The sequence below is a fragment of the Salmo trutta genome, chromosome 39 (assembly GCF_901001165.1).
Source record: "Salmo trutta chromosome 39, fSalTru1.1, whole genome shotgun sequence".
Lineage (NCBI taxonomy): Eukaryota > Metazoa > Chordata > Actinopteri > Salmoniformes > Salmonidae > Salmo > Salmo trutta.
The window spans coordinates 13699993-13727474 of NC_042995.1; the positions used below are offsets into that span (position 1 = coordinate 13699993).

General features: G+C 43.4%; 1 protein-coding gene across 3 annotated transcripts; it reads right to left on the reverse strand.

Annotated features, from left to right (window-relative positions):
* Positions 1-125: 125 nt before the first annotated feature.
* LOC115179430 (collagen alpha-1(XXVIII) chain) lies at positions 126-26559 on the reverse strand. 3 transcript variants are annotated; one of them, XM_029740942.1, is made up of 36 exons: positions 26226-26559; positions 25901-26067; positions 24358-24932; positions 21499-21519; positions 21309-21368; positions 20509-20562; positions 20376-20420; positions 20169-20195; positions 20034-20078; positions 19507-19551; positions 19261-19314; positions 12601-12669; positions 12432-12500; positions 12198-12266; positions 9957-10025; positions 8456-8524; positions 8279-8347; positions 8102-8170; positions 7919-7990; positions 7736-7804; positions 7534-7605; positions 7372-7440; positions 7193-7261; positions 6974-7042; positions 6821-6889; positions 6624-6692; positions 5775-5843; positions 5599-5667; positions 5430-5510; positions 5263-5298; positions 5135-5171; positions 4441-4998; positions 3622-3875; positions 2625-2862; positions 2120-2311; positions 126-2020 (listed from the first exon to the last, which is right to left on the reverse strand). In XM_029740942.1, exons 2-36 carry the CDS (start codon positions 26049-26051, stop codon positions 2016-2018), a joined length of 3657 nt encoding a protein of 1218 aa, XP_029596802.1. In that variant the 5' UTR covers positions 26052-26067; positions 26226-26559; the 3' UTR covers positions 126-2015. The 3 variants fall into 3 exon arrangements, with proteins under 3 accessions (XP_029596802.1, XP_029596801.1, XP_029596803.1); XM_029740941.1 differs by having other exon boundaries at positions 25901-26070; XM_029740943.1 differs by having other exon boundaries at positions 25901-26070; positions 26222-26559.
* Positions 26560-27482: the final 923 nt, after the last annotated feature.

The following is a 27482-nucleotide window of genomic DNA, read 5'->3' on the forward strand; positions in this document are numbered from 1 at the left end:
ATAGATACCTATGGATTGCGGTGCCTACAGGAAGAGGTTCCTAAGTTCATAGAAAGTGAGATTTAGAGAATACTTTCAAAGTACATTCATCTTGTTAGTATTGATTAAAATATTAAGTGGTTTAGTTAAATTCACAGACGTTTATTTACTCTCTACGAAAAGTCATTTTCTCGGAGCATGATACATTTGTAGACAGACACACCATCCATATTACTAGGACAAGTTCCACAAATGGTTGACATCTCATTAGTCTCTCAATCAAATAGATTGTCGTTTTAACTATGACCATTTCTTCTGACAATGTAAGTGTGATCCCTGTCAAACTTGATTGAATTTGCAACATGTGCACATATTATATTGTTCAAGTTCTATAGGCATTATCAAGTGAGCTACCACTCGAACTGCTGGGGGTCCCTGAGGAGAGAGTTGAGAACCACTGACGGATTCAGTCAACTGTTCTCAATTGACACAAGGCCATTAGTGAGTCTTTCACAAGACACTGCACTGGCCATAGACATATACAATATTTAATAGCATAACAGAACAGATTTCATAAACTGGAATGACACACTCACTCAGAAAGAGCTGTGAGCAAACCGCGCCCCGAGATATTCTAATGAGCCGGCGCACCTACATTTTAATTATCACTAAAAAGAGCAAAGAACCCTTTTGTGAACTGTAAAGAACCATTGAAGAGCTCAAAGGATTATTTGAGTCATTATGGTTCCACATAGAACCATCACCTTTCCCAAAGAACCCTTGATGAACCCTCGTTTCTGGTGTGTATCAGGCAAGGCAACTTTTCACCAGTAGAGGACACCATACAACTATAGTATAATCCATGTGAACCAGTGTGAAATAAATGGCAACAACTATAATGTAGAAAACTGTACGATAATGTACTTGTATGATAAACATCGCAAATTCAGACAAACATAAAACAAAATCACATTTTTATTCATAAAAATCTTGGTTAAAAAAAACCAACACATTCAAATGCACAAAACTATCCCTAGACATGAATGGTAGAGCACCGCTGTCATTTCCTAGCATGGTTTGTTGACAGCATACTGAGTTGATACAGGGTTGGTTCTTCTTGGATATAGTATCAGTTGCTCATAGTTTCTGTAAACGTGTTAATACTGGGTCACAAGCTGGATGAATAGCATTATTGCAGGAACACGTGGCACCAATGTTGTTATTCCTCAGTTTGAACAAAGCAGATATTACAATTACATTAGCAATATAAAATCAGTGATCAGAATAAAAGACTTATGACGTGAGATATATACAATACATACTGATGCTATCGAAAAAAATCTACAGACCATTCTGATTTGGCACTGGAAGCAAGTATGTATTAATTAGTCAGTGAATCAGTGTCTAATACAGTAAGTGGTATTTTCTACTATTTCTTGACTACATTCCTGAGTGAGATTGACTGAATTGTGTGTTTAAATGATGTTATATGATGAGCTATCCATTCATTTTGAATAAAAGTGGTTAAGTTAAAGGCCCAGTGCAGTTAAAAACGTGTTTTATATATATATGTTTCCACACTGTAAGGATGAAAAATGACTGTGAAATTGTGAAATTTCAGCCTGTTTTGGTGGGTTGGAGTTTTGGCCTTCCATGGTGACATCACCAGGCGGTAAATTAGTTAATAGACCAATACGAAAGAGAGTTCCAAACCACAGTAAGGTACTTAATTGTTACCCAGAAATGATTTGATATTGAGATAAAAACGGCTGCATTGGACCTTTAAGGAAACATTATACAGAGATTGGCGGTAAAATTAAAGTTAAAATCAGTCACTGGAATTAGTTTAGGAATATTTATAATAAGTGCGTAGAGTTTTAGGTCAAGGGTAGGAGAGAGGAACTAGGGAGTGTCAAAGGAGCATTCAATAGGTACAACATAGTGTCATGACTTGACCTCCTTCCATTGTGAAGTACACGGTGCCATGGAACATCAGTTTAAAGACTGAATTGAGCAAGACAACGACAGATGTCTTCTCAGCCTGTTGTGAAGAAACCACATGACAACATTCACACCAAACCCATACTTGATGAATATTCAACCGAAACCAAAGATAATTGAAAGATGAGCTATACAATACCGGCTCGTTCTTGCACACATGTCCTCTTGCACTCCTCCTCTGTGTCGAAGCGGTTCTGGTTCCCCTCACAGGCTCCGTACCAGAACTGGGCGCATGCGTTGGCCTGCTTGTCGTAGTACCAGCGCATTTTGTAATCCCGACATGGGCCCTGGTCTAGGACCAGTGCACAGCGAGGGTCCAGAGGCACAAACTCTGACCGGGCAGAACACAGAAAGAAGATTGTTAGTGAAGGCCCACTAAATAAATAGACGTATATCAGGATGTAGGGGCCATGGCACACTAGTATACTGATTCTGTTCATTGCCAGATATAGCTAAAGCATCAACAAAATTAGGGTCCATTTCAGTTGGAATCATTCAGTAATTGATTTCGACAGGCGTTGTAGTAATCTGAACGGCTCATATGAATAAATCCTTTAGTTTACTGAACAGCCACAGGGTAGACTGCCATGACTACATAGATATAGCACAACTCCCAGCTGTTGTTGGCAGTGGGTCCAACATACCTTTGGGAAGTTTGGGTCGTGGTGCAGGCACTAACTGGACAGAGCCTGAGGACCCTGAGGATGAAGATGACGTTCCTGATGATGATGAGGAAGAGGACCCTCTTGTATTTGAAGATGAGGATTCCCTGGAGGAGGAGGACGTGTTGCGGTTCAACGTGGGAACGTCCCCGCGACCAGTCCCCCAATCTGGGGTGTAAATACCTCCATCCTGGCCTCCCTTACTCTGCCCTGTCTGGAGCTGGAGGAATAGAAAACACACAAGGAAAAATGTGAGGACCAACAAAGTCCTTATCCTATTGTCAATTAGTAACAAAACACAAATACACAGTTTTAAAGCCTGAAACAAAGTAACAAGCCCAGTGTTACTATAGTGAGATAATGTACAGTAGACTAAGAGGAGACAGTGTTACTATAGTGAGATAATGTACAGTAGACTAAGAGGAGACAGTGTTACTTTAGTGAGATAATGTACAGTAGACTAAGAGGAGACAGTGTTACTATAGTGAGATAATGTACAGTAGACTAAGAGGAGACAGTGTTACTATAGTGAGATAATGTACAGTAGACTAAGAGGAGACAGTGTTACTATAGTGAGATAATGTACAGTAGACTAAGAGGAGACAGTGTTACTATAGTGAGATAATGTACAGTAGACTAAGAGGAGACAGTGTTACTATAGTGAGATAATGTACAGTAGACTAAGAGGAGACAGTGTTACTATAGTGAGATAATGTACAGTAGACTAAGAGGAGACAGTGTTACTATAGTGAGATAATGTACAGTAGACTAAGAGGAGACAGTGTTACTATAGTGAGATAATGTACAGTAGACTAAGAGGAGACAGTGTTACTATAGTGAGATAATGTACAGTAGACTAAGAGGAGACAGTGTTTTCATTGGTTCAATGGAGCATGCAAGTCAGGTCAACTATACATTGACAGTAGGTTGTTTTCTGGCTAGTGCCTCTGCTAAATGTCTGTTAATGTGCTGTAAAGACCTGTACTGTGGCGGTGCCAAGGTTGATAGGCTGTGTTAGGTCTACCCTGCCACCCTGACTTTGAGTGCCGGTAGTGGTGACTGTTCGCCTCCCGTTGTTGAAGTCCTCCTGGTTGGTGGTCCCATAGCCATTGCCATAGTTCCCATTGCCATAGTTCCCGTTCTTCCCGTTCCTATATCCATTGGTGACACGGTTGTATATCAGATCACCGTTCTCGTCTTCACAGAACTTGCTGACGAGCTTGGACTCCAGAGCTGAGAGAGAGCGACAGAGTAACAGGATGTTGTGATGACTGGGAACAGGCGATGAATCGCATTGTACCGGTATTAGCCTTGGAGACTTCGGGGCAACTTAATGCAGTTAACTTGGTACATTAGGTATATTTACAGACTACACCGTATAATAACAGTAATAACAACTCAACGCTAACGTAGGGGCAGGAGTTTTTCTTCACTATGTCAGCTGACCAGGAACAACTCTAGAGGACAAATATACCAGGGCCATTCAACATTCAGCTAACATTGTAATGACCTAATGCGTCATTTGACACCACCTACAGATGAAACACTATGTCTTAAAGGAGGCCGGGGTAAGGCCAAAATGTCATAAATATTTCTCATTTATGCTTTCAGATAGAAATGTCAAATATATGTCAACAATCCTTCCTGCAAAGGACTATTCTATGGATTATATTGAGTGATAATCCCAAAAATCATGGTCTTTTTTGTTTGGGTTTTGTGAGGAATCACTCTGATATGACTACACCAACACGATAAACCAGCCAACTGGATGTAACACCAACTTGGCGTTTTGCCTTACCTGGCAGCGTGTTGAAGTCATCAATGAGGTACATGTGCTCACTATCAGGGTCCGACGCGATCAGGTTGAGCTCCCTCAGGAACTCGGACTGCGTAGGGTCCGACGTATTCACGATCCCCAATGCGTACATCTCGATGTTGGCTGCGTGCGCCTCCCGCACCGCAATATCCAGCTTCACCGACTCCCGCTTATCCGTCTGTCCGTCCGTAATAACTATAGCCACTTTACTGACCCCCTTGCGAGAGCTGTAGAAGGCATCCTGGGTGGCCTTGCGGATGGCGGTGCCTGTGTGGGTGCCCTCACCTATATAAGGGATATTTCGTATGGCCTGTTTGACATCCTGCTTGGTCATGTAGCGCGCCAGGTTGAACTCTAGCTTGACCTCCAGGCTGTAGAGGACCAGGCCGATGCGGGTGGCGTTGCGGCCCACCGTCACGCGGTCCACCAGGGCCGCCACAAAGTCCTTGATGATCTCAAAGTTCTCCGGCCCAACGCTCTCCGAGCTGTCAATGACGAACACCAGCTCCATGGGCCGCTCCTTGCATTTGATTCCGCAACCTGGAAACAACGCAGAGATATACGATTCGGACGTAGAAAGGATGTTTTCCAATGCACTCTCAACAAAGGCCTACTGTATGTTGAAATCAATGTTAAATTATACTACACAAGCACAAGAAATAAATGTTTTATTTACCACAAATCTCCTTGATCATTTTAATGATGTCTTCTCTCTGTGGGTCAAAATCCGGATTGACATGGTGACTAAATGGAATAAAAAAGACTAATGTGAACTCAAAAGACGGCTAAAGACTGAGAACTTACTGTGAGGCCCATGTCGCCTTTGAATCCTGGTCTGCCCTAAAAGGAAGCAGTAAAACATTGGTCTGATCAGGTTCTATTCTGATTGCAGTTAATTGTTTATTACAGCATGTATCCCTGTTATCAAATGAATCGCCCTGATTATAAAAGCGACCCATGACACGACTCACTGATTGGCCAGGAACTCCAGGGTCACCCAAATCCCCTTTGACCCCCTTCAGGCCCCTCTCCCCTCCAGAGCCGCGGTCACCCTGTCATAGAGTCAGATAACACAGGGTCAAAGGTCACAAAAGTTCAAATACACTGCCATATGCTTCAAACCACTGTGTCTGTCGTCACCTTGGCCCCTGGGAATCCTTCCCCTGGTGGCCCCCGAGGGCCCGTCACGCCCTGAGACCCTGCCTCGCCCTGAAAGGGTCCACAAAATACAGAGAAGATTTGTCATGCTCAACTCAACATTTTAAAGAAACAAGAAAATGTTTATTTGCTTGCTTAGTTCGAATTACTAGACCTACCTTCGGGCCCTGAATACCCTGCCCAGGGGGCCCCGTTGGCCCTGGTGGGCCCTGTCGTCCAATGCCACCCTAGAAATGAGCAGAAGTTATAACCATATGTACAATAGCAATTAAAAAGTGTCAGCACAACACAACGCAGCCCAACCACACTGCACTACCTGTGTCAAACCTAGCTAGTCATGCAAAATAAGCTAAGCCAAGGGACAAACTCTTCACTTTTCACTTAACAAACCTAGACTTAAAAAGTAACCTGATTTCACAGGTCAGCCGTTTCACGAGCAGGTACCTTCACAGCTTGAGTGTCTCTGGCTTTACTGTTCATAGTCTGACACATATAAGCAAGCTTACTGTAGGAGACCAGACCTACTGATGTGACGGACAGGGCTACCTCAACCCTCAGGTCTGCCCGCTCCCTAGGGCTTCTGGGGCTATAGGAGATGAAAAGCCTGAAGAGAAACCTGGATGTAATATTATAAGCTAGACTGCAGGCTCTGGGTATTGTGTTGGTTAAAGGCTCCCTGGCCCCAATGGTTCTCATTAGACCCTTATGTTGGGATATAATCACATGTTCTTGGAAGTGTGTGAAAATGATATACGTCTTGTAAGAATGAAACGCTGATTATCGCAGCCTTTGAATACAAGGTCCCTGGGGATAGGTGTTCACACGTACAAGGTGGATCTGAAATGTGGAGTCTGCCAGCATGAGGTAATACTAGTATCGATCACCATGACTCAGTGGGTTTATGATGGCGCTGAACAAGGCTAAATCGGTTTTGAATCAGAGCTGGGATTGATTCTTTGCCAACTGTTTAGCAGGTTAGCTTCTTCATGTCAGACTACAATACATACCGGTAGACCTTGTAGCCCCTCGCCGGGGGGGCCTGCTAAACCAGGCAAGCCCCTGAAGCCAATATCGCCCTAGGCGGGAGAAAACACACGGATATCAGGATGTCCTCTGCTAATTGAGGTCTTCTGTTCACCCAGGGCTGTTGTCACTATCCAAAATAACCCAGATCCGACACCCTCACACGGGACCATATCTTTACCTTTGGTCCAGGGATGCCCAGCCCCTCCACGCCTGGTTCACCTGGAAGCCCCGGTAGACCAGGAGTTCCCTACAAACCACAGGTAAACACTGGGGTCAACACTGGTACAACTCATGCATTAGCAATACATGAATAAGCAGCAGTGTTGCTCACCGTAGGGCCAGGATAACCATCGCCTTTGGGCCCAAATGGACCAGACGGACCAGGACCTCCACGATCACCCTAAAAGTTTATGTGATTCAATAAAAGTACATCAAGATTCAAGTAAATAAATATCAGTACATCAATGAACTACGCTGATTATTCCGATAAATAAGTAAATCCTATGAATTATTCCCTATTATTCTAGTAGTGTGGCATAATGTGTCTCACCTTAGGACCAGGCAGCCCGTAGCCTGTCTCCCCTAATGGTCCAGATGGACCAGGTGGGCCAAGATCGCCCTGAGACATAGTTATAATATGGTTAAGAGACAGTTATAACATGGTTATGATATGGCAAAAACCTCATCTACATGGTGAATTGTAGGCATTTTGGGACAGAGGGCTGTTACCTTAGGTCCTATGATGCCCCGCCCTGGAAGTCCTGGCATACCCAGTCGACCTGGTGTCCCAGGCTCCCCCTAGAAGAGGTCAGAAGTCAAAGATCGCAGTGTGACCACATTACACTACAGTATAGAGTGTTGACTGATGATAATTGAGGACTATGTCCTTACCTTTGCTCCAGAGGGCCCAGCGATTCCAGGAGGCCCACCCAAGCCCCGAATGCCCCTCTGGCCCTGGTCTCCCTATGGGGAGAGACATCATTCATCAAAGAAACAGCACAAAAAAAAACTCAGAATACCACAGCTGTCCAGATTAATGAAGATGAAAATCTTGAAGCAGCGATGTGAGGAGAAAACCTGGGAATCTTCTTACCTTCTCACCCTGAGTACCAATCCCAGCAGCTCCCTCTGGCCCCCTCAGACCACCAACACCTGGTTCACCCTATATAGACAAACACAAACAGGCACACAAGCAAAGAATATGAATCCAATGGTCAAATTCAAAGAGGTACAGTATCAACCTATGGTGCCGGAGAGATGGCGGAAGATGAAATACCTTCTGTCCCGGGGCCCCATCCTCTCCTGGGAGGCCAGGAAAACCAGCCAATCCTGACGCTCCTGGCTCACCCTGAAGAGAGATCGCTGGTTGTCTGTCTCACATCACATTGACTACATATCCAAATGTAACACCACACCGAGGACAAACTACACATTGCGTTTCCATGGGAGGAGGACTCACCTTAGCCCCAGGTTCGCCAGCCCCTCTCTCTCCTGTTGAACCAAGCTCCCCTGGTAAGCCCTGGTCACCCTGTGGATGAGAGGAGCACCCATACACAGTCATTAGCGATAGCCTAAACATGCCATAACCACAATTGATCCAAAAGTAAGGTCAAGGAAGAAGCATTCAAACAGAAACCTTGGGCCCTGGATATCCATCTCCTTGTGGACCCCTGCCCCCTGGTGGCCCCCGAGGCCCTTCTATACCCTGGTAGGACAGGAAGCACAAGGTAGTCACATTAGGACAGTAATCCATAAACTATGTATGGGTGATACTTGGTGAAACCTGTAATAATGAATAGGTGGGCCTACGTACCTTCTCCCCCTGAATGCCCAGCCCTGGCAGGCCGACAGGCCCTGGAAAACCTGGAGGGCCAAAGCCACCCTAAGGGTCACAAAGAGAGTCGTTGTTGGCATTATAGCTATAATTACACCAACACAAGCTTGTGGATGCGTTACAGGAAAAGTGAATGAAATAAATATACAAAAAGTACATATACATACATATATATTGGTTTGGATATTCACCCTTTCATTAACTGTTATTAAATGAAGGGAAAGTAGTCAACATAACACAAATACTGTGCTAAAAATCCTCCTGCTAGTCACCTTGCTATTAAATATTGAGAATGTTCACGCAATTGACTATTTTGATAGGCAATAAAGTAAACCAACTCCAGATGCAATGACCCAGTAATACATGCATGCCTCATCTATAATCTATAAAATGCCAGCTTGACTCACTTTATAGTGTCAACAGAGCTGTTATAAAGTTACATGGCGTAAACACAGAATGTTAGCTAACTGCATTCTTGCTCAAGGATTGCCCTCATTATATGATAAAGCACTGCCAATATCCCAAGGATGAATTTCACCACAAGGCTAAACTTGCCAAGACTAATCGGGCCAAGAACAAAGACCATTTTAAGGTCAATTAACGTTTAAATCTGTGAGAATGATCATCAGCTACCGGAATTCTATCTGTGTTTGCTTCATTCATAATGGTATAATTAAGCAATAAGGCCCAAGGGGGTGTTGTATATGGCCAATATACCACGGCTAAGGACTGTTCTTTGCACGACGCAACGCGGAGTGCCTGGACACAGCCCTTAGCCATGGTATATTGGCCATATATCACAAACCCCCGAGGTGCCTTATTTCTATTATAAACTGTTTACCAACATAATTACAGCAACAAAAATAACTGTTTTGTCATACCCGTGGTATATGGTCTGATATATCACGGCTGTCAGCCAATCAGCATTGAGGGCTCGAACCACCCAATTTATAAACGTCATCAATTCATATCACATAATCAGTGTGGGACCGTGATTCTATTTCTGACAGTCCACACGTTGTTCAGGTAGAATGAGGCTGCATCTCAATAGTGTTAAGTAGCTTCATCTCCTTGTCTCCTCCCCTTTATCTGAAAACACAGACTAGGTGAAAGCAAAAGACAGGAACCCTTCTGAACCAGGGCTTTCTGTCCACCTGTCCAGACCTTTAAAACCAGTTACAATGAAAGCAAAGAGACGAGGAGAGGAGGCCGCTTTAGACAATTGAGATGCACCCTTTACATCAGCCTTTACTTCACCCATGAACTTTCTCACAGCACAGCATCCAGGCCTTGACCCCTGTGTGATTCATCACCACACAGATTCAATAGGGGCCTCATATCTAACCTCAGTCTGAATGAGACCTAGACACCAGTGCTTCTGGCGACTCCTTAACCAAGGCTCTTTATGTGTTCCTGAGGTACACTGCGTGTTTGTGTGAAGGCCATTCACCCAGATTTAGTTTTACAGTCTACACTGTACCTTGTCTCCTTTGATTCCAGCGCCGGGCTGTCCTCTGGGCCCCCTCGGCCCCTCCAGGCCCCGGTCCCCCTGTGGAGGGACAAACACAGCTCTTTACAATTCTCTTCAGTCTCTCTCACTCTCTCTCTCACCAGAGAGAGAAACTCACACCAGCTATACAGTGAAGGCAGAATCCCAATTTGCGATCTGTGCCCATAACTCAGACTTTCATCTACTGATGTCAATGAGAGATTTAGATTTCAGATTAGGATTCTGCCCTAAGAAAGATAACAGCAACACAGACAGTTATTCATTCATGGGAAAACAATCATGATCCCGCTAACCAACAACCACAAGGCTGATAAGAACAATGGAGCGTTATGAAAACGTTAAAGTGAGTTTTTCCTTCCGTCTTGGCAAAAGGTTGAAGCATTCCATTGTAATTTGTGTTTACGTCTATCTATGTGCCACGCCGAGGATGGTTTCACAAGGTGACAACGGACGTCCGTTTACTGTGTCTGTTCCTGCGTGAGAGACAGGAAGTCTAAACAGGAACGTGAAAGGGGTTCTGGAAACTTCTTCAGATATCTTCCCAGCCTTGCATGCATCCACTCTGGACCTCCAAGGAACGTTCCGGGGAGCCCACACGGTCGAGGCGGGTTCTGACGGATATTGAGATGCTGGAGGACATGTTTAGTGTTACTCTCATTTTTCCAGAGAAGGGCTTTGGCACTGAGCGTGAGTAGATCAGCACTGGTGGAGATGGAAACCACAGCGACCACCTGAATGTCGTTGAATGTTCTTTGTACTTAATTACTGCAGGAGTCAGGCTCCGACTTGAAATGATAGAAGACTAAAATAAATAAACGTTGTGAAGGGCTTTACACAACAATCAAATTTGAAGCAGAGAGAGTGAGAGAGAGATGTGTGTAAAACATGTCCATTACCTCAGAGGTTAACTCAGGTCTGGGGAGAATACACTCTGCAGCTATAGCATTAGCAATACCTAAGGACAAACCAGCAACATACCTGCAACGGAGCTTAGATATAATGCACGCATTAATCCCCCATAATCCTCAATTTCTTCACCCCAGCAGGTGTTGATGACAAGGGTAGCAGTAAAAATCTTTCCAGCTCTCGTGAATCTGGAACTTGTCAGAACTTGTGACTAGCAACAGAGCGCTGCTGCTCATAACCAGAGCCGTGTGTCTGGGGTCAGCCTCAATGCAGGAAAGTAAAAGCCTTGAGGCCATCTCTAACGGTAGACGCTTCTAGATGACTGGTGGAAACTCACACCGTCACTCTCTCCGGGGTAAACTGCCAGATAAATATCTCTAATGATAGGATCTTTGTGTGGTCTGAGGTTTCAATGAAATATTGCAATACAAGGATGTGTCTCTTCAGTCAGTTGACTAGACTATTATGAGTCGAAGTTGCAACTTCGCCAAACAGAGATTACATTTGGCACGATGCTACTTAAGTGCGTTCCCAAAATGTAATCAAGCGTTGTTTACACAGACCATTCAGGAATGATCAAAACAATTGTTGATCTGTGTTACCTCACCTGCCACTGGAAGAATAATGTTTTCCTTGTCGCGAAGTAGGCAATAAATATCTATATAAAACTGTCATTACCGTAACACAGCTCTCTCTCTAAAGGAATGGCATGTTTGCATTGTTGCATTTACAACCATTCTCTTACAAGTCGCAACAAGGGCGTAGGCTACAGTATAAGATAACATCTTTAAAGGCAAAACACTCACTGCAATTCAAATAGCATAGCCGTATCCTGGTAACACTTGAGTTCAGAGGATATGTTGGAGCAGGGAGAAAGAGAGGGGTCTGGTTTGGGCAGATGTAGCCCATGTGTGCCTGAGCAACCCAGTGAAAAGCAGATGGAGTCATTCCTTCCTTCTGGTCTCAGTCGAATGACTCACTCCTTTCATGTTCTACAGGGATTCTGGATAGCTGCTGGGTGTTTCCCAGCCCAGGGCCTGTATGGGTTCACCTGACGTCCATTTGAACTCTGAACTTCGCCTACCTGCATGCTGGAGGTTACTCCATAGTAGAACAAGAAGACGAAATCACTGATCGATAGATCCATTGTGTGGACACTGTGATACCAAATAGAGGTGTAGTTCAAATGGACTTTTACGGCGCTGTGTCTTCTCCTGCAACCATCATCCATGTGATGTTGCTGGTTTTACAGCCACAGATCTGGAGCCCAGACGGGGACACATCTCTGCAGACGCTCAGTCATACCTTTGGCCCGGCGAAGCCTTCTCCTATAGGACCCTTCTCTCCTTGGATGCCCTGTGGCCCTTGAGGCCCCTGTGAAACACAAACAAAATCAACCAATGGTGAACAGACTTGAATAACCATAGACTCCATACACTCCATTCACAACACCTATTTCACTGAGTCATTTAAGAGTAATCATAAATGCATGCGTACATTGTGGTCAAGTATGCGTACATTGTGGTCGTGCTAACTCACCGGTAGTCCAGGTTCCCCTAAGCCAGGTGGTCCTGGAGGCCCCAGTCGCCCCTGGAACCCCACATCACCCTGCAGAGAGAGTGGAACACCCGTGAGGTGAGATACAACAGGTGGTTGGGGGAAAATGTAATTACCTCATTTTTCAAACAATGGGGTGATGGAGTGATACCTTGGGTCCAGGAAGTCCGATCCCAGTTTCTCCTTGGATTCCAGGTGGCCCAGAAAGTCCCCGCTCACCCTATAAAACACACACACGTAACCATGCAGGAACAGACACACACACTTCAGTATACAGGAAATTCATATCGAAAAGTGTTTGGCACAACAACAATTCATAACTCTGTCTCTCCCTCCTTCTCCTCCACCATGGGCCAACAAGAGCAGAACTCTTTGAATGAGGTGACATAATTTCCTTTGAATTCCTCTTATCTCTAACCTCACACCATCTCCATGACTAACCCAGCCATTACCTCGCCACATAAACCAACACACACACACACAGACACACACACACACACACACCAAACAAATCACACACACTGACCTCAAACCTTAACTTTTCCCCCCTCACACATCTTCCATCAATGAAATTCTACTGGGGGTTCAGGCTAGCACTAGGTGTTCTGAAACTCCTGGGGAATTCCCTCATAGTCAAATCACTATTGTTAAAAGCCATTATTCAAACACAGTGCCCTCAGTAATTATTGGGACAATTAATAATTTTTTTCTCTTATAGCTCTATGCTCCAAAAGTTTGGATTTGAAATCAAACAATGACTGTGAGGTTAAAGTGCAGACTGTCAGCTTTAATTTGAAGGTATTTTCATCCATATCAGGTGAATTGTTTAGAATTTGCAGCACTTTTTGTACATAGTCCCCCCATGAGAAAGTTAGACACACAAATATCATACCCCCCAAAAATGCTAACCTTCCCTGTTATTGTTATGGTGAGAGGTTAGCATGTCTTGGGGGTATGATATAAAATGCTAACCTTCCCTGTTATTGTTATGGTGAGAGGTTAGCATGTCTTGGTGGTATGATATAAAATGCTAACGTTCCCTGTTATTGTTATGGTGAGAGGTTAGCATGTCTTGGGGGTAGGATATTTGTGCGTCTTTCTCATTCATCATTATTGATGATTCACTCAGGATGATCCGTAATCATGGTAGCATCCGCATTAATGTATAAGTGTTTAGAAACATTCTATTCTTAATTACAATAAAAGTGACTCCAAAATTACACAATAGATTATTTAGCATTCATTTTTTGGGGGCTCAAAATAATCTGAAACACAACCAAAACAGAGCAAATGCATTCAACAAATGTGTAGAGTTACAAGCTTGATGTAGTCATTGTATGCTATGAATATGGGACCATATACTTAACATTTTACTACTTTAATACACATAAGTGAAATGGGGGGGGACTATGTACTTAAAGTGCCGTCATTTCGAAACGGTTCACCCAATATGGGTGAAAATACCCTAAATTTAAAGCTGACAGTCTGCACTTCAACTTCAGAATCATTGTTTGATTTCAAATCCAAACTTTTGGAGTATAGAGCCAAAAGAAGAAACCATGCTTCACTGTTCCAATAATTATGTATGGCATTCTAATAGCAGTGCGAGAAGACGGATAGTCCACATACCGCACATTTTTTTCTGTTCTCTTTCCAACATGTCGTGCGAAGCTAAATGTCAGACATTAGTCTGCCATTCATTTGATCTTGGATGACAGTCAAACAAGCAACATAAACATTCTTTCAAAACAATTAAGCCTTTGACTGTCTGACTGTGAGTGTGGGCATATGTCAGACTTGGCAGGAGTGTTTCTTGAGAGAAGTTTGAAAAACAAACTGACAAGATAATAACATGATTACAAATCCCTCAAAGGGTCTGTGGCGTTCGTGCAATGACTGATGACACTTAGCAAGTAATGTATCCGTTCAAAACATTAATGCACGCACACTTGGTCAATCGTCTGCCATCTGCTTTTGGGCCACACTTGAATATGTCTTTCTGTAGCTCTGGTCCAGGGCGTGACGTGCGGCTTGCTGAAGGCTCAGCATCGGCAAGCCGCACGGAACACCCTGGACCAGAGCTAGTCAGTCTACTCAGTGGGACTGATACCAGTGTAGTACTCGATACCGAGGTCTCGAGACCACATGTTAGGTATCTCGGTCTTGTCTCGGTGTTAGATACATGTGAACTCGGTCTTGACTCAGAGTAAAAAAAAACGGTGAATTATCAGCTTCCATTCAGTCAGCCATAAAACCACTTCAACGAGCCAGATACATACAGTCCTTTCTTGAAACATTCATATCTTAATAGCCTTTATATCTATTATAGACATGTTTGCACAGTCGCAAACCTATTGGACCCGGGCCAGTGTGTGACGGGTTGGTGATTCCAGCCCAGTCATGTAGGAGAGTGGATTGTAAAACACGAAGGGCCAGTGGTGTAGTGGAGGGTATATGCAGGTACTGTAAAAGCCGTATACCCACTTTTTTTACAGTGGGCATTGCGTTTACTCACTTCTTAATCCCCACTGAGCGTACCAAAGTAGTGTAGTTTAAAAAAAAATATATATATATACACACACACACACACACACACACACACACACACACACACTACCGTTCAAAAGTTTGGAGTCACTTAGAAATGTCCTTGTTTTTAAAAAAAAGCAAAAAAAATTGTCCATTAAAAAAATATCAAATTGATCAGAAATACAGTATAGACATTGTTAATATTGTAAATGACTATCGTAGCTGGAAACAGCAGATTTTTTATGGAATATCTACATAGGCGTACAGATGCCCATTATCAGCAACCATCACTCCTGTGTTCCAATGGCACGTTGTGTTAGCTAATCCAAGTTTATCATTTTAAAAGGCTAATTGATCATTAGAAAACACTTTTGCAATTATCTTAGCACAGCTGAAAACTGTTGTCCTGATTAAAGAAGCAATACAATTGTCCTTCTTTAGACTAGTTGAGTATCTGGAGCATCAGCATTTGTGGGTTTGATAACAAGCTCAAAATGGCCAGACACAAATGGCCAGTCAGTCTATTCTTGTTCTGAGAAATGAAGGCTATTCCATGCAAGAAATTGCCAAGAAACTGAAGATCTCGTACAACGCTGTGTACTACTCCCTCAAAACACCAGTCTCAACTCCAACAGTGAAGAGGTGACTCCAGGATGCTGGCCTTCTATGCAGAGTTGCAAAGAAAAAGCCATATATCAGACTGGCCAATAAAAATAAAATATTAAGATGGGCAAAAGAACACAGACACTGGACAGAGGAACTCTGCCAAGAAGGCCAGCATTCCGGAGTCGCCTCTTCACTGTTGACATTGAGACTGGTGTACTATTTAATGAAGCTGCCAGTCGAGGACTTGTGAGGCGTCCGTTTCTCAAACTAGACACTAATGTACTTGTCCTCTTGCTCAGTTGTGCACAGGGGCCTCCCACTCCTCTTTCTATTCTGGTTTGAGCCAGTTAGCGCTGTTCTGTGAGGGGAGTAGTACACAGCGTTGTACGAGATCTTCAGTTTCTTTCTCGGTAGCCGGGAGGGTAGGAAAGACGTTTCAACTTATGATATTTACCAGTAAATGCTAACTAAGGCAACGCTGGGTATGCAAACCAAGTTTGGTCCGAAGTGTTGGTTAGTAGGCTATTTGTGATGCGCAATTGTCATCATGTGCTGTTTGCATCTGGGGCGTAGGCATGGGTGGGCCTGGGTGGACATAGTCCCACCCGCTGGGGAGCCAGGACCTGCCAGGCCAAGTGGTGTGTAATCATGTTTGCCAAGGGAAGCCAGGCTTCCCTAAATATTTGACAAATAAAAACATTTAAATGATAATATAATGTATCTTTCATCTCTTTCTGTATTTTCATAATTTTCAGTCAATTCACAAGTGGCTGAGTCTCACTGGAGAAATCATCCAAGCGAGGGAAACAGTGCCCCTCCGTCTCAGTATGTATAGCTCATGTATCTGATTCTGTCTGGACCGAAAGAGTGTTACATGTTGCCGCCGTACCATTTGATTGATGCCAGCAAGCGTTTGGACTCAGCAAAACGCCCCCCAAAGGAGGCCAGTTTGGATTTGGCTTCAGACCAATCAAATCACTTCCTTTGCAATAGTCATTTTCAGAAAAACATGTTTCTGGTTGGCCTATGTTGATGTCCTGCAGAAGCTAGATTGCTAAATCGGCCCTTTGGCAAGCCATGGATGAAGATGGGGATTAGGACTTGTGGTTTTGAATGAATTGTCTGCACAGGCCAATGATTATAACGGTGATTCTGATCTAACCATAAATTAATATGTTGTTTCACAGGCCTGAGATGATTGAAGTTCAATATGTAGACTAGATGTAGCCTAGTAGGCTCACATTAACTAGCTAGCTAGAAAACTTAGCTGGTTCATTGTTGCCCATGCAAGGAGGTCAGGCTAGCAAATATTTTAGCTAGGTTGCATATGACAGCAAAAGCTAAAAATGTACTGTATGACAGAGCCATAGACCGTTTTGCCAACATGAAAGAGAGGAGGGTGGCATGGGTATTCCCTGTGGCTCAGTTGGTAGAGCATGGTGTTTGCAATGCCAGCATGGTGTGTGCAACGCCAGGGTTGTGGGTTTGATTCCCATGGGGGGCCAGTACAAAAAAAAAAAAAAAAAAAAAAATGTATGAAACGTATGCATTCACTACTGTAAGTTGCTCTGGATAAGAGCGTCTGCTAAATGACTAAAATGTAAAAATGTATTCAACAAGTGTGAGTGCAAAAAAAAAAATGCACGCAAACACACACAAATCAGAACCAGGGACAGCCACATGATATTTAGCAACATTGATTGGACTAAATTGCTTTTGGTATCTTTACATTTGTTTTCAGTATATTAAACTAAGCATATATAGGCTTGTTGATCTGATGGTGTTTAAATGTTTAAGTGTAAATGGTGCTTGGAATAGCGGCGGCAGTACTCCTGTGGTCTTTGTGCTGACCTGCGGTAACTGTGGTTCTAAATCACTAGCTGTTTAGTAAACTGTCCAAACAGTAACTTGCTTGACCATGCTGCAGGTGATATAACTGTTTGTATGCAATATTAGCTTTGTGGACTTCACTGGACAGATGTTGCTCTCCGGTTTTGTGATGAAACAAACATATGTGTGCAGCTGAATTTATGCCTCCACTGTGTGACTTGTCTTTTTGTTGTCACAACCTTATTGTATATATTGGTGGCGCATTAATGAATGGGTTATAGAGCAAACAACGCAATTATCACAACAGGTTGTAATTTGGCTTTTTTACTGGCTTGGCTTGCTCAGTGATTTTTCCCACCCACCTCTACTGGCCAGGGCCATTGTTGTGGACTTAGAACATAGCATCTTAATATTTCTTCTATACAACGAAATTATGTGATGTTGAGAGTGAAAATCTGAAAAACCTATAGGAAAACTCATTAAAAAACATAGGATTTTTCACACAGGGTGCCTTTCCTTCCCACTGTTCGGGAACTTAGTATACCCGCTTCTCCAGGCACCACTACACCACTGCATAGGGCCGATGGAAAGACAGCAGTGACACACAGCATGATGTTAAAGGATAAGCAGTCCATTAACTCAGACATAATAAACCAGTGGGTCCCAATCATAAGCATACAAAAGCACAACCATTAAGCATTTCCCAATCAAAATTACTTCCCATTGCAAAAACATTTGAAGTTTAGCACACAGAGTAACTGGTAAACTAAAGTTAAAATGCAACAATGTTTCATACACATAAGTTATTTTCAAAGAGATGGCTAACTGCAATAAAAAACAATTCCACTCACCAGATGATGATAACTTGAAACATAACTTCTCGTTGAAAAGGGGGAAGCTAACAAATTAGCAACAACATCCTCTTCGATAACACCTGCTGCTGCAAACTAGCCTACAACAAAAGCTAGCTAGACCATGGGAAAACTACAGCTCGCTATCGCACAGTGACCTCTTGGCTTTCGAGAAGGTAGAAGTTTCCAGAAGCTTTTGAAAAAAACGGTCCCACACATTAAGTCAAAATGTGATTGGTTGATTCCACTGTCATTCCAAAATGTTGCCAAAATACAGTTGAATGGCAGATGCCTTCTATCTCGCTTCTGATGGCCTAGCCAATGGCTGACTTGGTTAGCTAGATTGATCTCCCCAGAGACCAGCAAAATAAAATTCCTTATTGGATGTTTTCTTTTCACTTCAGTGTTAACCCTTTCCTTTCCAACAAAAACTGAAGAGATTAAATCAGAACGTCATTGAAAATAATATTATAATTATATAATTATGATAATTATTTTATAAATCCTTAGCCCATCTTTGAAGTTATAGAAGGCATATTTTTCCCCACTGTAATAAGTTGTAGAGTGGCTCTATTTTTCCTCAGCATGCATTTTCCCACTATTCTGAATTGTCTAAAGAATCCATATGTTGTTCTGAAATATGAACACAGAAACACTTTCATTATGGTGGTGATCTTCTGGTCTCGGTCTGGACTTGGTGTCAGATCTGATCCAAACCAGATTCCATACACCCAGACAGAACTGATGTAGTCCAGCCAATAAACTATGATCTAGTTTTCCGTATGGATTTGAGATAGAAGGTCACCTTTGATCAATGGGTTGAAACTAAGGAGTGGGAGAAATTCTGGCACGTAAGACAGACCAGTCAGTCAGTCAGTTACAAAGTAGTTGCTTTCTCTTCCATCCTATGGGCAGATGTGGTTCATCTAACTAATGGCTTTCTGTGAATGACACTGTTAATGAAAAGGTATTGGGTTTTATTGAGGAAAACTCACTTTTTTCCCCATGAGACCCTCAGGCCCGACATCGCCATTTGGACCAGCTAACCCCTGTGAGAAGACAGAATAAAGTAGTCTACAAATGGACAGGTATAGAAACACAATTGAGTTTTAAACTTAGAGGACAGCTTGAAGGACATGTTTTACTTAGATAGTAAACTGGGGTCTGTCAGTGACTAACCATTGCTTGTGACAGTCTTAACAAAGATGGCCGACACAGAGGATTCTAGAACAGAGGCTTACCTGTAGCCCTCTGTTTCCCCTGGTGCCAACTGGCCCCTCAGGCCCCTGGAGAAGGAAGGGGTCAGTCAGTTCATGTCAAAACATGACAAACAAACATAGGAGGCACAGTCAACACATAGTAGTATGAGTTTCACACTGTCTGCATTCATCAGTGCAACATCATAGCCCAGACAAACAAAAACTAGCCAGCAACACAAAAGGTTGGCTAAAGTATAAACAGACTGGTATGTACTGACACTAAATCTAAACACATAAAATACCATTAAACAAAAATACACTGCAGTTTGACACAATGGTCCCTTAGGTCAGGGGTGTCAAACTCATTTAGTTCACTGTTTAAATATATTTTTTAAATTACTCAAACCAACCAAGGGCGGGATTGGACCCCGTCGCATGCCATATGTTTGACACCCCTGCCTTAGGTCCTTGGTAGGGGTGCGATTGGGATGGGGGCAGGGGAGTTGTAACTTAATTTGACTAAGTAAAAAAACATTTGATGACAAAAACAAAAGAAAAAGACACTGTACCCTGTCTCCTTTGATTCCAGGCGTGCCACATTCTCCTCTCTCCCCCTACAAGGAAAATTAGGTAATTACATTGTGTCATATTTACCAAATACTAGGACACCCAGAGGGATATTGATCTGGAGATTCATACTCTACCTGCTCTCCTTTGTAGCCCGGCTTGCCCTGAGTAGAAACAACACAATCTTGATTAGCGAGGAGACAGTGATCCAAACATTGTCACAGACCGCAAAACAGAATCTTTTATAGTTAGCAATGCTGAGTTGTTGAAGTCTGTGTCAATAGCTGTGTACATTCATCTAATAATATAACAGCAGGTGTTTTGGGTTTGCCCTCTGTACTGACCTCTTCCCCATCTCGACCAGGAAGTCCACTGAGCCCGCTCTCACCCTGCAAGAAAAAGAGAATTAAGGTTTTGAAAACAGAATGACAGGCTAATTGAAAGAAGACACACACAGGTAGAGCAAATCCCCAATACCTTCGATCCTTTAACACCTGGGTTCCCATCATCTCCAGAATTCCCCTTCTTGCCCTGTGGAGGGAAGGGAAATCACACCATCATGGTATGGAGAGAAACATCTCATTTGTGGTGTGTGTGTGTACTCCTCAACAGCATCTGATCAGTGTGTGGCAGCTGCTTCTGGTTTGAGAAACTGCTCTTTTGGGCTGTTGAAGGATAATGGTGGTGATTACTGTGTACAGGCCCTAATACTAAAGTACATCAAAGTACATCCAGTGGGGCTTCCTGGTTTTGACCCTCTAGATTATGATACTCTACATGTCTGGTCACCAAGGGAACAGTCTACAGTAGTAATTGTCAGTTCGGTAAAACGACTACAATTACCTATTTACTGGTGAGGATATCGTGACTGCCGTTGTCTCCAAAAATACAAATGCATCCTTATTAGATATCCTGGAAACGTACATTTTTATGTAACCTACAACAGCAGAATTCTGAAGATTTTCCCAAGCCAATATCTGTACCAGTTTGCTGATCATAAAGTGAAGTAGGAATGTTAAGCATTTGCTACACTTTCACTGCTTCAGGGAAGCAGATATGAATCGCCTCTAACCACACAAATCACTAAAGCCTACCAAAGCCCCTCAATTATCTGACGTGTAAGCACCAAGGCAGGCTTCGTGTGTTGGTACTGTACAGTCCATCAAATTGGAAGTAATCGTCCATTACAGGATGTTCAGTTCAAAGGGGGCTGTGATCTCAATGTATTGATGTGGAGGGGAGCTTGAGGGTGATGTTGGTCATGTTCAGACACTTACCTGGAGGCCAATGGGTCCCCTCTCTCCCTTTTCACACGCACACTTCAGGGCCAGAGGACACTTCAACCACAGAGACACAACATAGGGGGTCAGACAGGAGTTCAGACTCCTAAAGAGGAGAGTTCATCGGCTAATGTGTGAAAAGGCTGCAGTATATCAAGATTAGTAGGTCTAGATAACTGGGACTTACCCCCTCATCAGCCAACTCTGTCTGTGAAATGAGAAAAACAAATCGTTGGTCAAAATGTAGTCCACTTCATATTTATTCTACACATATCTCATGGCGAGAAAGTGATTGTTGAACAAAGTCAGGACATTCCTCTACCCACATGGCACAGACATACGTCTAGTTTTGATTTAAGTTTGGTTGAGATTGTCACGGATTCCCCCGGTACTGCTGCTCATTCTGTGCAGGTCTACGTCACCGGCCTCTAGGCGTCACTGAACTGTCTCATTACGCACACCTGATTCCAACTCCCCCCTGATTAGTGATTGTATATATGTACACACTGTTCACCATTGTCTTGTGGGTTATTGTTCCCATGTCCATTGGTCTTGTGAGTACCTGTGCGTTGTAGTTTTGGCGTTCGTGTACTTGTTATTATGGGTCTCGTCCCGTGTATTGTTGTGCACTTGTTATTATGGGTCTTGTTATTACTGGTCTTGTCGTGTGTTTTTATTAGAGGTTTAATCTCGCTCTTTTGTTTGGGTTACATCCCAGTGTTTTATATACGTGTTTGTTTTGGGCTTCGTCCCTGTGCCTTTTCATGGCATGTTGTATATTTTTGGTGGAGTATTAAACCCCCCTATTACAAATTCCTTCGCCTGTCTCCAATCATTTATACTATGTGACAGATGTCAACTAGCGTGAATTCGATGTTAAATCAACAAAGAAATGTCATTGGATTTAGGTTAAAAGTTGGGTGTAAAAAAAATACATTTCCCTCACGTTGATGACTTTTTAATTAAAAAATCCAATCAGTTTTCCATTCTAATTCAATGTCATCACATTGAATTGTACTGTTGAAATGATGTGGAAACAACTTTGATTCAACCAGTTTTTGCCCAGTGGTTCCTTTCCCTGGTTTTGGCCACCAACAGATTGCTAATGTTTGCTTATGTTTATTCATGTTGCTTGCGATTTCAATCAAATCCCTACTGCTAGACATCTCTCATATTGTTATACAGAAGATTAAACACGAGTAGCCTAGCGTTAACGTTTAACAACGTTTCTTAGAGTTTAAAGTTACATTGCATCACCGATGTGTAGGCTACACCAACGCAGATTGTTTGTAGACTGGTTATTTTAATGTTGATTGCGGAAATACCTGTTTAGGTGCATTTTGGATTATCCCAGTGATATGGGGTTGGGCATTTAACCTGTTTAAAGTTGCTCATTTCAGGAAAGTTTAGGCTGGAGTGCTAAGTATTCCCAGGTCTCTCTAAACTCACCTGTGGGACTAGTTTGACTAGTTCTTAGTCCATCTCAACCTCTGCCTCCATCTCACTGTACAAGTCTACTACAACCTCCAGCACCTGATCCTGTCAGCTGAAGGCCTAATCCCCCAAAAACTGGTACAAAAATTCTCCTGTTGCCCAAAACTTGTTATTGCTTTTTCTGTCTGGACATGAAAGCCAGCCACATTCGTTATGGTGGGAGAATGGTTGAAATTCCACAGAAACAAACACAAACCACATGCAATGGTCAATATAACGTCTCGGAGCAGCCAAAGTATATTTCCGCTTGCAGAGAAGCACCTGAAGCCGCCACAGAAGGTCTGTTTATTCTTACTGTGAGCGGATTGGAGCTGAACCCGCCGGAGACAGAAGCATACAAGAGATAAAAGACAAGCTAATGGGACAGACAGTCTTATGACATACAGATGCTGCCTGAAACAGGATGAAAGCCTCTGTGTTGACTGGGTGCTATTGGGTACCCGAATGCAACTCGAACCAGTCCATAAGGATCTAGCAGTAGAGCGTGTAGCTAATGCAAGTGCTGCTGGTTAATGTGGATTTGATGACCAGATTTTCGTGATCATGTTATGTCTAACAGCTGCGTCAATAATTGGTTTAGAAGTCGAGTGGTGTGCGTGAGACTCGTGGAGCTACTCAGCCATGCATGATCTTGCTGAGCTTCCTTCTTACTGCACACAGCAGTTTTCCACAAAGAGTTTTAACGTAGAACTGATTTTATAGTTAAACAGGTCCTGAACTCATATTGTGTCTCTAGACCTACTGTACTGTTTCATGCCCTAATTAGTCTTCTTGGAGAGACATCAATGGGTTAATTTCCCTTAATAATTCCTTAATACTTACAACTGAGGTTTCAGTTTAAAAATAATGTGGTTAAAATAGTTTGAAACACCAGAATGGTTTCCAACAAAATGCCTCAGGAACACCAGTCAGGGGACACAGTCAAAAATAGTGATGTCTGCATTTCCCCATGTCAAGTGAAGACTAAACAAGGTGCTAGAGCGATAACAGTATGATCATAAAGGTACTGTCTGTGATGACAGAGGGGGCCAAATCACCAGGAACTATGACAACAACTTAGCAGGTGCAGTGAGTTGAAACCACACAGGACGCCCCCAAAAAGTATATCAATTATTCTCAGTCCTAAACTGAATGCTTAAACACTAAATATACATGAGCCCTTTCCAACCGGCAAAGAAAAGCATGCGAGTCTTGACATGAGGAAGCCTACATAATATTGTGTAATCCAAATATATTTGCATCCATTTCTTCTCAACACACTGTCAAGGCCCAGCTTGTTGTAAACATGGTAATATCCAAAGAGTGATGAGCAAACTATGGCCTGGTTTTGACAAAGCCTGATTTGTCCTTCTGATGGTGGATGCTAATTCCCAAGAGGGAGGAGTCCACACAGATTTAAAATGCTCTACCTTCAGAAGTTATACAGCCAGGAGACACATGCAGAAAACTACAGAGACTTCTTCTCTAGACACCTAAAAAATGTGGACTGAATTTACATCTCAACAAACCACAACCTGAACCAGATGATGAAACGTGATGACATTGCACTTACGATCTCTTTGATGACCTTGCCCACGATGTCCCTGTCCTGAAGGTTATGTAGGTAGCGATTGGCTGGGGAGCTGGCTAGCTGGCGAAGCTGTGCCACGTTGGAGGCGTCATTGGCCGCGGGCGTGATGCCCACCATGAAGAACTTCACACCCTGGTTTTTGGCGTCGGCCACGGCGGAGAAGATGTCTGGGTTCCTGGGGTGGGGGATGCCGTCCGTCAGCAGTATGGCCACCCTGATGCTCCCCGGCCGTGACTCCTCCATGTAGATCTTGGTCAGGTTGGTGATGGCATAGGTGGTGTAGGTGCCGTGGCCGATGTATCTGATGGGCGCGATGCGAGCTTTGAAGTTAGCCACCCCCCTCCACTGCGTAAAGGTCTGCTCGATGATCACATGGCTGCTGAACTGCAGGAGGGCGGCTCGCGAGCTTAGAGCCCGGCCCGTCTGGAGCTTGACCCCCTGCAGGCGTTCAACCACATCTGTGGCGAACATCTTCTCCTGGGCGTGGTTGTCCTTGGCGCTCTCCGAGCTGTCCACCAGGAAGGCCAGCTCCAGGCCACAGCCCTCGTTCAAAAGGGCTAAGAACATGAAAAAAGGATTAACCAATTGTTCATTTATCATGTACCGTGCACATTACACAAGAGGTACTGCTAATTTGTCAGTCTTTAGTTGGCAGAGGGCAGAGCTGGGGTCAATCCCATTTCAAAGCAGGAGTTCCGATTGGATAAAACTAGGTACTTTCTCATGTCCACCGCTAACACCAAAGAAGGTTCATTCATCCGTTCAGTCATCATGTACGTACCGGGTACAACATTAGCTAACTACATTACATGGTTCACAGAGATGGGGTCACTACCATTTCAGAACAGGAGATCAGACCTGAGTCAAACTAGGTACTTTCTCACATCCAGCTCAAGACCAACATTGGCCAGCAACTGACCACAACTCAGAAGGTTAAGTTCTGAGATACTGAACCTTAATGACTCCGAGAGAAGATTGAACCCAGAAAATGTCTGATATGATTTATTGATCAAGGTGGAAGTGAAGCTTGGAGTGGCGCCATGACTTGAACTGTGAACTGATGTTCTTGATTCCTGTCTGATATATAAAAGGCTCTAGTAGACACGACTCACGCGAGGCATCCTAACCTACAATATTTTCAAAGGAGCTAGGGCACAGATCCAATATAAACCGGGAATAAATCACATTTATGTTCAAAGAAACATGTCTGAGAGAATGTGCCCGGGGATACATAGCTCTTGTTCTGTTCAAGGAACAGAACAGTTGCCACTAAGATGGATGGGTTTCTAAACCTGCCTGTGAGATATAATCATTTTTTAAGTAGGTCCCATCTTCTGCCAAAGACTCTTTAAAATGAGATGATTGCAAGTTTTTCTTGTAGCCACACATTTTTTCAGTGATGGAAGCTTTACCTATGTATCTTCTGACGTGAAGATATCCTGCCAATTCTAGCCAACACTGTGTCTCAGAAAAGCTTTTCTGTGTCTCTCCTTTCAAACTAATAAACACTTTTTTTTACTCTTACATTGGCCATTCTTGGGTATGACGTTGGTTGTCAGTAGTTTGTTCTTGCCTCTCCTGTCCACGATTCTTTTGTCATATGGGCTATAGTCATCTTGAGCCCAGAGACTGTGGAGTCTACAGAGCAGCAAGAACCAGTACAGAGAGGGGGACATCCCCACCTGTTCTCCTCCTCTGACAGAGAGAGAGAGAGAGAGAGAGAGAGAGATTCATCTTGTGTTCAGGTAGAAACTCACATGAACATTTGCACACCAACACAGAGGTGCAAAAGTCCACCATTGACTGAAACCCATAACCTGTATCTTTAACTTGATCCTGCACATACTCACGATACAGTGCTGCAGGCTCAGGTCTCCAATATACTCTGCTCAGTACAGTGTTCAGGACAGGGTAAGGTGAACGTGAGCGAAAGAGAGAATCAGAGGGGAAAATTAAGACTTTAAGGCGTTGTTCAGGTTAAGTTCCACTTAGACTCCGGATATTGTCCTGCTCCTGTGGTGGTGATGGTGTCCAGTCTGCAGGATGGGAGCTGGTCAGGTCAGGTAGGATGTCTGCAGTACGGCAGCAGTGAGGGGAGGGTCTGTGGAGGGCTGCGCTCTGGCTCACACTGGGTTTCCTGAGGTCTCTTTAGTTGCAGCCATCCTCACACAGACACAGTGAATAACAGTAGAGGCAGGACCAGCCCCTTTTCACTCACAGCCACTCCATGTTTGGAGAGGGGTGGGGCAGGGAGCTCTCGTGGGGCAGGGCTAAGCTGTGGGAGAGGGTGGGGAGGAAATGTTATTTTTATAAATAGGGGATGGCACATCTGGGCTGTAATAACAAAAATCATATATATATATATATATATATATATATTTTTTTATGGGCCTTTGTCCATTCTTGTTTGTTGCCTTGTAACTGAGACTATTATCTACTGGTGAACCAGGGTAAATTCCCATTTCTGCCCCATATTCACCTGATGTCTCATTCTGGGAATAATGGCTTCCGGAAGCCTCACCCACAGAACAAAGCATAACTTTTTGGAAGGAGACTGGTATAGATTTACTTCTAGGGCTTGCTAGCACAGTTTGCCCTGATTCACATTAATGTGAAGTCACTAGTCTTTGGCTGCAGCTGCAGGGGGTGAGGTAAGACTATAAAATGTTTAAAAGAATAACTGTAGCTTCTCCTCCAGAGAATTTAGCACTCCAACAATCCTTTTCAGTTCACAATACCCCGTTCACCTTGTCTTTATGGATTAGAATATTTAAATAGGAAAACACATTTTTTTTACTTTTGATTCACTCCACTGTGTGATAACAAATCTGGAATATATGCAAAGGTAGTGATAATCCAAACCCATTTCCCTGGCCGCCAGACTTCTGGCCGCCAGAAAGAGAATCATGCAGCTCTGCTCCAGCTGTGCACTTGGTGGTGACAGCATGTTTTTTTATAGCCCAAAGTTTTCCAAACCTGGAGGCAGAAAGCAATCAGAGGTGAGCTGCCACTCAAAAATGCCATTGTGAGAAATAGGCCTGCTCAAATCTGGTTCAGATACCTCCCCCTTTCATGGTGAGACAAATAAAACATGGTGAGGATCTCGC

Coding starts and splice junctions, on each gene's coding strand:
- LOC115179430 (XM_029740942.1), bottom strand. CDS start 26,051: ATGTCCCCCTCTCTGTACTGGTTCTTGCTGCTCTGTAGACTCCACAGT. Junction 20,421..20,508: donor CAGGTGTTAAAGGATCGAAG/GTATTGGGGATT, acceptor TTTTTCTTGCAG/GGTGAGAGCGGGCTCAGTGG. Junction 7,991..8,101: donor CTGGCGAACCTGGGGCTAAG/GTGAGTCCTCCT, acceptor ATCTCTCTTCAG/GGTGAGCCAGGAGCGTCAGG.